Source organism: Nyctereutes procyonoides, unplaced genomic scaffold (genome assembly GCF_905146905.1).
Source record: "Nyctereutes procyonoides isolate TBG_1078 unplaced genomic scaffold, NYPRO_anot_genome, whole genome shotgun sequence".
Classification (NCBI taxonomy): domain Eukaryota; kingdom Metazoa; phylum Chordata; class Mammalia; order Carnivora; family Canidae; genus Nyctereutes; species Nyctereutes procyonoides.
This window is the reverse complement of record NW_026575046.1, coordinates 64,532,883-64,547,512: the sequence shown is the minus strand read 5'-3', so window position 1 is coordinate 64,547,512 and position 14,630 is coordinate 64,532,883. Positions and strand designations below refer to the sequence as shown.

At 37.4% G+C, this 14,630-nt stretch overlaps 1 protein-coding gene across 3 annotated transcripts in view; it reads right to left on the bottom strand.

Moving 5' to 3' along the window:
- The window catches only part of P4HA1 (prolyl 4-hydroxylase subunit alpha 1), an 81,104-nt gene that overhangs the window by 1,447 nt on the left and 65,027 nt on the right, over positions 1-14,630 (bottom strand). For all 3 annotated transcript variants that reach the window (XM_055325404.1, XM_055325403.1, XM_055325405.1), the window contains exons 11-14: positions 8,317-8,370; positions 5,143-5,208; positions 1,602-1,670; positions 1,019-1,115 (exon numbers count right to left, since the gene is read on the bottom strand). In XM_055325404.1, coding sequence (XP_055181379.1) covers positions 1,019-1,115; positions 1,602-1,670; positions 5,143-5,208; positions 8,317-8,370 — 286 coding nt within the window. The remainder of the gene's footprint in view (positions 1-1,018; positions 1,116-1,601; positions 1,671-5,142; positions 5,209-8,316; positions 8,371-14,630) is intronic.

Sequence of the window (14,630 nt, the reverse complement as noted above, 5' to 3'; positions counted from 1 at the left end):
AACGTGTATAAAATATCTAAACTAGGACCCATAATTACCCTGTCACTTATTCTTATATAGCTCTTCAGCCTCTTTACTCTTCAACCCTTTCACTGCTGCCTTAGTCCAGGCTTTCATCCTTGCCCACTTAGACAAGGGAAAAGAACTTTCTAAATGATCTCCCCTTCACTACTCTCTTTTAGTCCAGTGATTCTCAAGCATTATAATCATCAGGGGAGATTTTTAAAATCCTAATAATCAGGTGTCAGTCCTTAGTCCTGCTATGTCTGATATGGTAGCCACTAGACTAGACACATCGCTACTAAGTACCTGAAATGTGGCTAGTAATACATACTGAAATGGATTTCTATATTATTTAGCCTCTATTTAAAACCATCTGGTTCTATATCTTTTTAATGTGGCTGGTCATGCACTAGCATGACCTTGAATATCTCTCTAGCCTCATGAGTCCTGGTCCCTAACATTCCTGGAAAATATACTGCTCTAGCTTCAAGACCAAGTTTTAAAATTAAGCTTTAGAGCCCCAATATAATGAGTTACCATCTTCTGTTTACATCTCTGTATTAGTAATGCACTATACTATATTCTATTTATCCATTAGCATGTCTCAATCAGAATAACTGTAAACTTCTTGAGGGATAGATAGTGTCTTATTCAAGTGGGAATTCAAGTTAAAAACTGTCATCAGAATTCTGATCTTTGGGGATCCCTGGGTGGCACAGCGGTTTAGCGCCTGCCTTTGGCCCAGGGTGCGATCCTGGAGACCCGGGATCGAATCCCACGTCAGGCTCCTGGTGCATGGAGCCTGCTTCTCCCTCTGCCTGTGTCTCTGCCTCTCTCTCTCTCTGTGACTATCATAAATAAATAAAATTAAAAAAAAAAAGAATTCTGATCTTTGAAAGCAAATATTAAGATCAAAAACTGCCTTTCAATGTTAGGAGTTCTCTTCTTTTTAAGATACAGACATTAATTTCAAAATAAGACTGAAATCTTAGAAGAGAATATAGGAAATATTTACCCCATTTGTTTCCAACCAGCACTGGACAGGCTGCATGCCGTGTACTATAATCTCCTTCTCCACTGGCAAACAGATTATACCAGAAAACAGCTGTACCCTATGGAGAATAATACAAAATTACCTCTACATAACATATCAGGTTATCATTTTTTGCAATAATTTAATTTTCCTGTGGAAGCATTATCTTCCTAATAAAATTCTAAAAATATGAGTAAATCATTTACAAAATTTTGGTGAGCATATGAAAATGCTAATAACACAAAGCTGCTTGACAAAAGAGTATTTGCCAAAACAAAGCTAACAAACCTTACAATAGCAAGATGGAGGGATAAACATCATATGGAACCCATTTCAGAAATGAAAACTTTTAAGTACTAATCCTTGGCTGTTCACTACTTCTAGATAATCATGGTAAATTGTGCCATAAAAATACTCAAAATTTTATCTAGTATACATAAGGACTACATTATCTCTATCTTTAAAAAATGTAATTCATTAATTAGGTCATGAAATAAAGGGTGCATCTCTTCCTTGGGGAAAAAATAGACTCACAAAATTAAAATAACAAAGGAATCAAGTTTACCTTTTTGGGCCAAACACTTGCTCCTACTTCAGGAAAAACAGTGGCTCCTCCTGCTGACACATCACTCATCTGTAAGAATTCCAGAAACGATTATCAGAAGCACTGGCATAATAAAGTTAAATGTGCCATTGTGAGGGAGAAAGGACACTGCAGAGAATATGAGAACATCTGGACTTCTACTTAACATAGGAAGGTTTGTGCATGCTACTCAATTTTTTACAAAAACAAGATGCTGTTTAGGTTTATATACTTAAAAGAAGTAAAGAAATGATAGGAAGGGAGATATGGGTATCGTTTATATTTTATAGCCAGATATAAAAAGAGATTATTTAAAACCAATAAATCAAGTAATACAGGGGTATAATTATGCATTTATTGCACTTAGAATATCCTCTCCATGGGGGCAGGACTTCTCATTTGTTCATTGCTTAGCTTTAGTGTAGTTACAGTAGGTGTTCCTAGGTATTAGGTATTAGAATATGAAAACGCTAATTCAAAAGGATGTATGTACCCCTGTGTTTGCTGCAGCATTACTTTCAATAGCTAAATTATGGAAGCAACCCAAGTATCTATTAAAAGATGGACAGGGATGCCTGGGTGGGTCAGTGGTTGAGTGTCTGCCTTTGGCTCAGGTCATGATTCTGGTATTGAGTCCCACATTGGGGAGCCAATTCTCCCTCTGCCTATGTCTCTGAGTTCCTTATGAATAAATAAACAAGAAAGATGAATGGATAAAGAAGATAAGGTATATATGCACAATGGAATATTATCCAGCCATAAAAAAGAATGCAATCTTGCCATTTGCAATGTGGACAGAAGTAGAGAGTTTTATGCTAAGTCAGAGAAAGATAAGTACCATATGATTTCACTCACATGTGGAACATAAGAAAGAAACCAAGAAACAGAATTTTTAACTATAGAGAACAAACTGATGGTTACCAGAGGTGGGGGAGAGGAGATTAAGGAGGGCACTTGTGATGAGTACCGGGTAATATAAGGAAGTGGTGAATCACTAAACTGTACACCTGAAACTAATATCACACTGTATGTTAAACTATACTGGAATTAAGATCTAAAAAAAGTTTTTAAATGTAACCTAGAATAAAAACACAAATCTTCTAGATTGAGGAAGTACACGGACAAAATGAGACAAAGGAAACCTAGGCCATAAGGATTGTATCACAAAGTAAAACAAACTATGCTATATACAAGAGTCACATCTAAAACAGGGACTTATAAACACTGAAAACAAAAATATTGCCAGGCAAATGTTATACCAAAGAAAACAGAGTTTGATCTTAATACCAGGCATTGTTTAAATAAAAATAAAAGCATTAAGTGGGATAAAGAAAAATATTTTACTATGATAAATACATCAGTAGCAAAGAGTTATCAGCTCTTTAAGTAGTGAAAAAACTAACTTTGGAGAAATGAAAAAGTTGTGCTAAATGGCCCACTTGGCAATAATATTTAAACAATGGGGGGTATGAATTACTAATCAAAATGCTACAGAATTAGAGGAGAACATAAAAATTGATAATCTAACATAATCAAATGGTCAAAGCTAGTATTTACAGATATTAGACCAAATAATATAGCATCAATATTCATAAAAGCAAAAAAAACCCCACTGAATGTCTTTTAAACATCACCTTTCTAATGAGAGAAATGCAAATTAAAGCTACAGTAACTGCCAATTTAATAAGTAAAAGATGTACAGATCGAAGTCAGACAAACATCACACTTAAAGGCAGGATATATATTGGTACAATTATGGAGAGCTCACCTCTAGAAAGTATACAAGATTTCACTGTATGAATTTTATATAATGTATCAGATTCTCTGGTCTTCTCTTTGAGTCCTTTTATTACAGTATACTTAAATCCTTTTTTTATGGGATCTTAAATCTTTTTGGAAACAGATGAAGTTGTAGGAGGGAGGGAGAATGATAAAGTAGGCTGGAAGGAGGGAGAGAGGATTGGAGGACAGAGGTTTTGTAAAAGACAGGGAAGGCAGCAGGGATCAATAAAGATAGGAAAAGAGACAGCAGAGGTACACAGATTCTGGTAGGGTTTGAGAAAAATAAAAAGAGATGCCATTTTCATATCATTCAAATGGGTTAGGGGGTGGAAAGTGTGATGAAATAAGCAAAATTTAAGTCTAGATATAAAACACATCTTTTTAAGGTAACAAAGGTTACAACATTGTAGGAGATTATATTTTCCAAATATAATATATACCAATATGTCCTGTCCCACGTGTTCTTTTTCCTGTTACACTAATACTTTTTAAAAAGAAAATTTATTTATTCATGAGACACACACAGAGGCAGAGACACAGACAGGGAGAAGCAAGCTCCATGCAGAAAACCTGATGTGGGACTCGATCCCGGGATTCCAGGATCATGCCCTGAGCCACCCATGCATCCCACACTAACACTCTTATCAAGTGGCAGGGTCTATGTCCCCTCCTCCTGAATCATGGCAGATCTTTGTAATTGCCTTGGTTAATAAAATGCAAGAGAAGTGACATTATTTGATTTCAGAGGCTAGGTAATAAAAATGCTATGCATTTCAGCCTTGCTTTTTGTGGGTATGAGCTCTTGTAATCCAGTCACCATGCTGGGAGGAAGCCCAGACCACATGCAGGTGTTCTGGGCCAAATCCAGTCTCAATCCCAGCCTTTAAAATGACCCCAGTGAGTCATCATCTGACCACAGATGCATTAAAGATCCAGAGCAAGAATCAGGAGTGAAGCCCACCCAACCTCACAACTATGATAAATTATTGTGCTCAAAGCTTAAATTGTTTAAATACTTAAAAAAAACATATAGGAAAAATTAAAAAATATCATATTGTTTTGAAACTTCAATAAATAATGTGAATATGTTTATTCATAATGGGGCTTCCAGGGTGCTATAATATGCTCTCAATCTGGCTGCTGCTTACACCAGATGTGTTCACTTTGTGAAAATTTATCAAGTTATAGTACTTATGATTTGTATACTTTTCTGATTTATATCAACAAAAATTTCAAAGTTTGTTAAAATGAGTGCAAATATATAGAGATGCCTATGTACACATATTAACAGTCTATACTCCAAAATATCAGTAATGATCGTCTCCAAGTAGAGACTGTTAGTAATTTTAGCATTAAGGTTTTCATATTACAATTTTAATAAGTTACAAATGCAAAAATCCCCTCTATTTACTCAGTTGTAAAAACTTTATGATGTTATGGGATCCCTGGGTGGCGCAGCGGTTTGGCGCCTGCCTTTGGCCCAGGGCGCGATCCTGGAGACCCGGGATCGAGTCCCACGTCGGGCTCCCGGTGCATGGAGCCTGCTTCTCCCTCTGCCTGTGTCTCTGCCTCTCTCTCTCTCTCTAACTGTGTGTGAGTATCATAAATAAATAAAAATTAAAAAAAAAAAAAAACTTTATGATGTTAAATAAGAGCTAAGGAAAACAAACATCTGAACACATCAAAATAAATGTCATGTAATAAAATCCCAACTTACAAAAAAATTTTAGCTGCAACTTACATAAAACAACCATGTAGCAATTCTGTTTCCTGTCCCCAGCTCTTTGAAAGCATCTGGTTCATCTTTCTGTGAATAAAACACAACAAATTCAATGGTATAAAATTCAGTAATGCAAATTACCTAGTGGCAAATAAACACCAGTAATATGCTAAAGGACATGACAAAAACAATCCTAAAAAGTTCAGATAGTGTGTACTGCACACTGTATAGCAGGCACTCAAATACTTGGATGTCAATTCAGCTTGTACATGAATACTTTTGATAAGACCATTGCAGGGGAAAAAAACCCAGATTTATTAGCCTAAATAATGAAAACCAGTATCTACTATCCACAGATTAATAAAATTAATGCCTATAGCTTCACTTCCAAACCAAACAAAACAGAACAAGACATGATAGCCTCTTACCTACATTCATGAACTCTATTCTCTGTGAGTAAAAAATTTACCTTGAGATTTACTTTGAACTCATGATCCATTCAAATGTTTACTGCTACTATGCTTGTCATTCTTTTGGACAGTCAGCACTTTAATCTGGCTGGAGAATTCACATCTGGCTATTTAAATCTAAATTAAAATACAATACAGTCTCTTGGCAGTTATCCCAGAAAAATGAAAATGGATTTTTCACACAGAAATTTACACACATCTTTATTTGTGATAGCCCTGAACTGAAAACTACCCTAACATCCTTCAAAGGATGAATGATTAAACAAATTGAGGTGCATCCAAACCATGAAATAATACTTAGCAATAAAAAGAAAGACTATTGATACATTCTGAAAGAACATGAACCTCAAAGGAATATTATGCTCAGTGAAAAGAGAAGATCTCAAAAGAATACATACTGCATTTAACAGTTATATAATGTTTGTGAAATGACAATTATAGAGAACAGGTTAGTTTGGTGGTTACCAGCAGTTAGGCATGGGAAGCAGAAGGGTATATATGCAGCTACAGAGCATACTATAAAGGAGTCTGGCAGTGATGGTGCAACTTAACTGTGGTGGTAGTTTCACAAAGCTACACATGTAATAAAATTGAATAGGCACACACATAAATTAGTGTAAATATAACTGGTGAAAATATGAATAAACTTGGTGGCTTGTTTCATTACCTCTTAGGTTTTTTGTTTGTTTTTTGTTAAGATTTGACAGAGAATGAGAGAGTGCGCGCAAGTAGGGGGAGGGACTGAGGGAGAGGGAGAAGCAGACTCCCTGCTGTGCAGGGACCCCCCCCAACAGGGGGCTCAATCCCAGGACCCTGAGATCATGCATGACCTGAGCTGAAGGCAGATGCTTAACCAACTAAGCCACCCAGGCACCCCTCATTCTTCGTTTTGATAGTGTGCCATGATAATGCAAGATGTTAATGTTGGGGGAAGCTGAAGGAAGGGTTCATGAGACCTCCCTGTACATTTCTTTGCAACTTCCTAGGAATTTGTAATTATTTCAAAATAAAAAACTAAGAAAAAATTTAGTTGCACTAATGGCAGGGCTTGAATTGTATGCTTTCACACCATCTAAGACTCAGACATTTTTCAGTAATTGAAAATAGAAGGGAAAGAAACTAAAAATATACACTTTGCTGGCCTACATAGAAAAAGATTCTAGGATTTTGGTATTTAGGCTGGTCAAAGGCTATATATAACACAATATAGGCTGTGTTTTCTTTCAAAAGAATATACCATTATTTTACAATGGTAGTAGATCAAGAAGGTTATTAAAATACCTGAGACAGTTCTTAGAATTGATGTAATTATGATAAAGCTTAATTAATTGAGATTTGGTAATATATAATTTATAACTTGGTAAAGGACAGCTTTTTAGCAAACTGCTTTAATATTATTTTCCAGTGTCTCTCTCTCTACATCTTTTTTGTCTTCCTGTCTCTGTGTATTCTTTTAATTCAGATTTATCAGCTAATTTGCTAATTCACTTCAACTGTCTGTTTTAAATTACCCACCAAACTTTATCTTATTTTTTTCTTAAAGATTTTATTTATTTATTCATGAGAGACAGAGAGAGAGGCAGAGACAAAGGCAGAGAGAGAAACAGACTCCCTGTAGGGAGCCTGATGCGGAACTCGATCCCAGGACCCCAGGATCACGCCCTGAGCTGAAGGCAGATGCTTTAACCACTGGGCCACCGAGGTGCCCCTATCCATCAAACTTTAGATTTCAACAATTACTTTTTTCTACCTAGAGCTTGTTTTTCAAATGTTAAGTCATTTTGAAAGTTTATTAATTTTTATCCTCTAATTTTAAAGAATATTACACAGTTATTTTATATTCTGTATCTGATAATTCAAGTACCCAACATCCTGGGGGGCATCTAAATCGGTTGGCTACTTCAGTTTCACCAATGGCGTTTTATCACCAGTTAGTAATTTCTTTTTTAAGGAGTTCATATTTGGCTGACTTTAATATCTTTAGAATTCCTGAGGTGCTAGAATGAGGATGCCTGTTTTCAACGAGGACAAGAGTTTTTTTCTGCCAAGGATAGGTAACCAAGGAGCACTATCTAACTGGAAAACTTTAACTTCTCCTCTTCTAGGGTAGTGAAAATTCAAATCCAAGGTTATTGTGGGAGCAGGCATATGCTTTCTAACTCCCGGAAGAGTCTCTCTCATACACATTACATCCCCACCAAGTTGATGACAGGCAACTCTCCTTAAGACTCCTGACTCAGAGCAGATTATTTTCGATGCTATTCTCTCTTTGAAGGCGTAACCTTTTTGGAGATTCAGGTTTTATATGTGTGTCTCTCAGGTTCAGTAGCCTGCACAGTGGTAGGTCCTCTCACAGAGCAGTCAGTCATCAAAGCTCCAGATTCCTGGAGACACAAGCCTTTAGCTTCAGCTTTTTTGCACCACCACCCTGCCTTCACTGTAATTTTAGTTTCTAGGTTTTCTTTGTTCATTTTGCCTCTGGGAACTGCCTTTACTTCCTTCCAGGCTCAGCAATGCATTTAAAAGTATGGTTTTTTTTTTTGTTTTTTTTTTTTTTTTTTTTTTTTTTTTACTGCTAAAAAGGTTTTATAGGGTATCATCTATTCCACTGTGCTTCCAAAAATTTGCAAACAGGCTATATATTTTTAATACTAAAAGAAAAGAATTAACATGTCATGCCTGAGTTTCAGTAGAACTCCTATATTCTTTTTTTGTTGTTACTTACCCGTGCAAAATCAAAGTGGGGTTCATACTGTCCTCCAACTCCATAATTGGCTACCTGAAGGAGAGGAACAAAGCATGCATCAAAAAAAAAAAAAAATCAAGAGTACTATTCAAAAAATACATAAGTCCTATTTTGTCATGGTGATCTACTCCTAGAGAAATTAAAGGCAAAGCAGTTTAAATCAATGATAGTTCCTAAGGAACCAAGGATAAAAAACTAAGGATAGCTACTATACTATGTTTTAGAACGTTAGTTAATATGCTTTTCTTTAGCAAATGTTTGGGTACATGTTTTCCTCTAATACATGACTTAAATCTGACCTAGAATTTTATTTATTTTAAGAGTTTATTTATTTATTTATGAGAGACACACGGAGAGAGAGAGAAAGAGTGACAGGCAGAGACACAGGCAGAGGGAGAAGCAGGCTCCATGCAGGCAGCCTGATGTGGGACTCGATCCCAGGTCTCCAAGATCAGACCCTGGGCTGAAGGCAGCACTAAACTGCTGAGCCACCCGGGCTGCCCCGAGCTAGAATTTTAAAATTAAAATGTTTAGAATTAAAATTTCCCAGAATTAACGTTTTGAGATTTCTATTATCAGTTACTAAACAGTTTTCTTTGGAATTTAAATCACGACTTGTGTTTTCCAAATTCTCAAATGCTGGGAAACTCCTAAATCTATTCTTTTAAGGTTTTATTTATTTATTCATGAGAGAGAGGGAGAGACACAGGCAGAGGGAGAAGCAGGCTCCATGAGGGAAGCCCAATGTGGGACTGGATCCTGGATCCCGGGATTACGCCCTGAGCCAAAGGCAGATGCTCAACCGCTGAGCCACCCAGGTGTCCCCCAATCTGTTTTAATAAAATCTCCTACATATTTTTTTACCCTACAGTAAAAAAGGAAGTTAACACGAAACTTAATTATTCCTGATGGCCCTAACAATTTCAATTGGTAATGACAGTGTCCCAGTGTGAAACAGTAAAAGAAGAAAAGTATCTGGTCTGACTGTAAATTCTAGCTTTCTTAGTTATAATATATGTAACTTTTCAATATCATCTGTTTTATTATTTGTAATCTAAGGAGAATGATACCTTCCTTAACTCCTTCCTTGCATCCCAATATGACAAAATAAAAGGAGAATGTAACTTAAACAGCACTGCTGATGAAATGAAAGGAGAACATAATTAAAAGAGTATATTGCCCACAGCAAAGTCCCAAGTCCTATGTAAATTATTATTACTCTAGATATTTGACTCCTTATGTTGTAGACATGTTGAGTTGAATCAGCCTAGTAAGTAGAACTTTATCAAGTAGGCTTAAAGATTCTGTGAAGATGAGAATAAATACAGATCAGGAAATAATAAGATATATATAAGAGTTTTTAGTAATGTAATAAATACCAAGGAAGTTGTAGATTACCAATGGAATAAATGGCAACTTCATTAAGCAAATTTAAAGATAGGCAATCCTGCTTTGCACAGTTCCAAAATGCACAAATCTAATAGTTTAGTCAATCATTAACATCAGACCACCAACAACCTAAGTTTAAATTTCAGTTACCACAACATAGTAACTGTAATTGCATAAAGCACTATGGTCGCTGCTAGTGCTTTAGTCCACAAATTACCATGTAAATAACAGCTGCACATCATGATCAAATACCAATCACTTCTTTCAAAGTCTATCACTGCATATCTGTTATTCAGTTTACACAAAGACAGCAAAGTATGTAGTTGGGTTGCCTCCTATCAATGAAAACCCATGTGATATTTTATTAAAATGGATAGCTGGAAGAGGAACTGGTTAACAAAGATAACATACAGCACAGAAATGGAAAGTAATGATACTTTAAGTACAATTCAAATCAAACCTAAATGGAGATACAGAAAAAACTGACAAGGGGAATGCTTCTACTTGTGCTGTTCCAGAAACTCTACATATACAGTTCCAGAGGAACTGTGAAGGCAAACTTATTTACATAAGGAAAGTGACTGTGATGGAAAGAATAAAAATGTTTTGAAGGAAGTGATATTGGAAAAAAATCTTCACAGTAAAAAACAAACCTTATTATGTATCCTCAAGGATATTTGAAAGCACAAAAGATAAAATGTTGAAAGCTGACCCAAACCTAGATGTATGACAATTTGCAAAGGCAGAGAAAACATGCTTACTCTGTATCATTTCACAACGAGAAGAAGGAATGTTTATTTTTGATAAGTGTTTACAAAGAAATAAAGCACTTTATTTAATTCTCAATATTCATAATATTTTAAATTACCAAGACAATTCAATAAGAATAGTTTTTGTAACAGATGATGCTGAGACTACTGGATAGTCAGATGAAAAGAATGAAGCTAAGACCTCTGCCTCCTACCATGTATAAAATCTGACTCAAAATGGATCAAAGATCTGAATGTACAAGATAACTATAAAACTGTTAGGGAAAAACACAGGTGTAAATCTTTGTGACCATGCATTAGGCCATGGTTTCTTAGACATCTAAAGCACAAAGCAACCAAGAACTTCTGAGAAAGATGTCAGAATAGGAGGATCCTAGGCTCACCTTGTCCCATGAGTACATCTAGATAACACCAAAATCAGTGTAAATAACCCAGAAATGACCCGAAGACTGAAGGAACACACTCTCCACAGCTAAATGTAAAGAGGCCACACTGAAGACGGCAGGACAAGCTGAGACATACTTGGGAGCCAAACGCTGTGGGTCTGCCTGTGAGAGGGAGGGATGCAGTGGAGTGGAGAGGGAAGAACAGACCTTCACATTAGGTGCCCCAGGCAGGGACATGCATGGCTATATGCATATGATGAAACTCTAACATCTGGCTTTGAAAACTAGAGGGTCCTGGTTTCTCAAGTTCTCACAATCAGTGGGGCTTAACACCTAGAACTTTAAAAATCAGTAAGCTCAGCTCTGGGAGAGCTGGAGGGCTAGAAGAAACTGAATCCAGTGCAAAAAGAGCCCAGCTGAGATACAATATGGAAGAGGCAGTCTGAAAGTGCCTGGGGTATATAGGAAGGTAATTTATTTACTATTCTCAGAGCATATGCTGGAGGGACAGGGATTTGAGGGAGACTTCTCAAAGAACAAAAGAGCTAGAAGGTGCCATTTCCTTCCCCTGTCCCAAACTAGAAACACAGATACCTGTGGGAACCAAGGCAGCAAAACATTCTCCTGCTAAAAGTGAGAGCCCTGCCCCAACATTCTTCTACAGACACATCACCTCCATCCTAGGCAACTTCAGATCCCCTCCCGCAGCACAGCTGCATGCGTCTTACAGTACACCTCCCCCTTTCCTGAGCTTTTCTATGGACCCATCATTCCATTCCAACCTGGGCAGGGGTTTTCCCAGGGGCTGTAGGCTCCCTCCTGCAGCAAACCAGTGCAGATCCTGCTAGCACCATGATCTCCAGCCCTCTCCAAAACACTCTTAAGAGTCCACCTGGCTAATTAATGCCACAAGCCTAGCAGTGTGCAAGTAGCCCTGACACAAGCCTCTACCACTCCAAAATGACTTCTGCCCTGGGGAGAGGTGAAGATAAATACACTAGTTAAACTGCAGTCCAGGAGTGGGCTGGGGGCAGACAGTGGTCTGCCTGTAGCTCCCGCCCACCAACAAAAACTTCTCAGGGCACAACACAGGGAAAACACCCAGCAGTTTGGTTCACTACATCTTTGGCAAGTATCTGATCCGACTCAGCTTAAGCCCAAGGTGTTTCCAGACTGGCTCACTAACAACACAAGGACCTAAACCTGCCCACAATAGGAAAAGAGAGCCATTGCAGATGACTGAACTAAAGGCAAAAGTGGCTCAGCCACAACAGTAGGGTACATGCAACACATATAGGAGAAACCCCTGAACACTGGGTTTTGGTGAACAGGGGACATTGTGCTGCAGGGCCCCACAGGACCTCTTCTTCATAAAGCCACTACTTTCAAGAATAGGAGACATAGCTGACTTACCTGACAGAAACAGAGTTAGACAAAATAAGGGGACAGAGGAATATGTCCCAAAATGAAAGAACAGGACAAAAAATCACAAGAGACCTAAGTGAAACTGAGGTAAGTAATATACTTGATTGAGAATTTAAAGTAATAGTCATAAAGCTACTCATGGGACTTGAGAACAAAATGAAGGACCTCAATGAGACCCTCAACAATGAGATAGAAAACAAAAAAGACGGGGAGCCCAGGTGGCTCAGCAGTTTAGTGCCACCTTCAGCCCAGGGCATAATCCTGGAGTCCTGTGATCGAGTCCCAGGTCAGGCTCCCTGCGTGGAGCCTGCTTTTCCCTCTGCCTGTGTGTCTGCTCCCCTGCTCCCGTATGTGTCTTTCATGAATAAATAAATAAAATCTTAAAACAAAACAAAACAAAAAAGAACCAGAGATGAACAATTCAATAACTGAAGTTAAAAATACACTAAAGGGAATAAATAGAACACAGGAGGTAGAAGAACAGACCAGCCACCTGGAGGACAGAGTAATGGAAAGCAATCAAGCTGTACAGGAAAAAGAAAAATAAAATGAAAATAGACTAAGGGAACTCAGTGACACCATCAAACATGGTAACATTTGGATTATATAGTTTCTAGAAGGGAAAGAGAAAAGGAAGCAGAAAATTTGAAGAAATAATAGCTGAAAAGTTTCTAAATCTGGGGAAAGAAACAGAAATCCACCTCTAGGAGGTAGAGAGAGCCCCCAACTAAATCAACAGGGAGGTCCAAACCAAGACATAGAGTAATTAAAATGGCAGAAAGCAGTGATAAATACACAATTTAAAAAGCAGTAAAAGAAAATAATTACATAAGAAGGAAACCCCACAGGGATCCCTGGGTGGCTCAGTGGTTTAGCACCTGCCTTCAGCCCAGGGCATGATCCTGGAGTCCTGGGATCAAGTCCCACATTTGGCTCCCTGCATGGAGCCTGCTTCTCCCTCTGCCTGTCTCTGTCTCTGTCTCTCTCTCTCTCTCTCTCTCTCTCTCTCTCTCTCTGTCTCTCATGAATAAATAAAAAATCTTTTTTAAAAAATGAAAGTGAAAGGAAGGAAAAAGCATTAATCATGCAAGTGGAAGTGAAAAGAAAGCCAAATAGCAATACTTATATTGGACAAAACGCATTTTAAAACCAAGATTATAAAAAGAGACAAAGAAGGACACTATATAATCATAAAGTGGACAATCCAACAGTAAGATATAACAATTGTAAATATTTATGTACCCAACATCGGATCACCCAAATACATAAAGCAGATAATAACAACATAAAGGAAATAATTGATAATAATAGAGACTTTAACACTCATAATGGATCGATCAAACAAAAAAATCAGCAAGAAAAGAGTAGTTTTGGATGACACACTGGACCAGATGGATCTAACAGAAACTGAAATGGAAAGATATTTCATGGCCATGTATTGGAAGAACAAATACTGTTAAAATGTCCATGCTGCCCAAAGCAATCTATAGATTTAATTCGCTCCCTATCAAAATAACAGCTATTTTTATAGAATCAGAACAAAGAATATGAAAATTTGTATAGAACCACAAAAGATGTCCAATAGCCAAAGCAGTCTTGAAAAAGAACTGTAGGTATCACAATCCCAGATATGAAAATACACTACAAAGCTGTAGTAATTGAAACAGTATGGTATTGGCACAAAAACAGACACATAGATCAATGGAACAGGACAGAAAACCCAGAAATAAACCCATGATTATATGATTGATAACCTTTGACAAAGGAAGAATATGCGATGGGAAAGATAGTCTCTTTAACAAATAGTGTTGGGAAAATTGGATAGCAACATGCAAAAGCATGAAACTGAACCACTTGCTTATACCATACATAAACATAAACTTGAAATGGATTAAAGACCCAATGTGATACCTGAAACCATAAAAATCCTAGTAAAGAGCACAGGCGGTACAGTAATTTCTCTAACATTAGCTATATCAACTTACACAACTCAACACTCAAAATATAAATAATTCAATTAAAAAATAGGCATAAGACATGAACAGACATTTCTCCAAAGATGACATATAGATGGTCAACAGACACATGAAAATATGTTCAACAGGGATCCCTGGGTGGTGCAGCGGTTTGGTGCCTGTCTTTGGCCTGGGGCGCGATCCTGGAGACCCGGGATCGAATCCCACATCGGGCTCCCAGTGCATGGAGCCTGCTTCTCCCTCTGCCTGTGTCTCTGCCTCTCTCTCTCTCTCTCTGTGACTATCATAAGTAAATAAAAAAAAAAATTAAACCCTTGAAAATATGTTCAACATTTCAACATCACTCA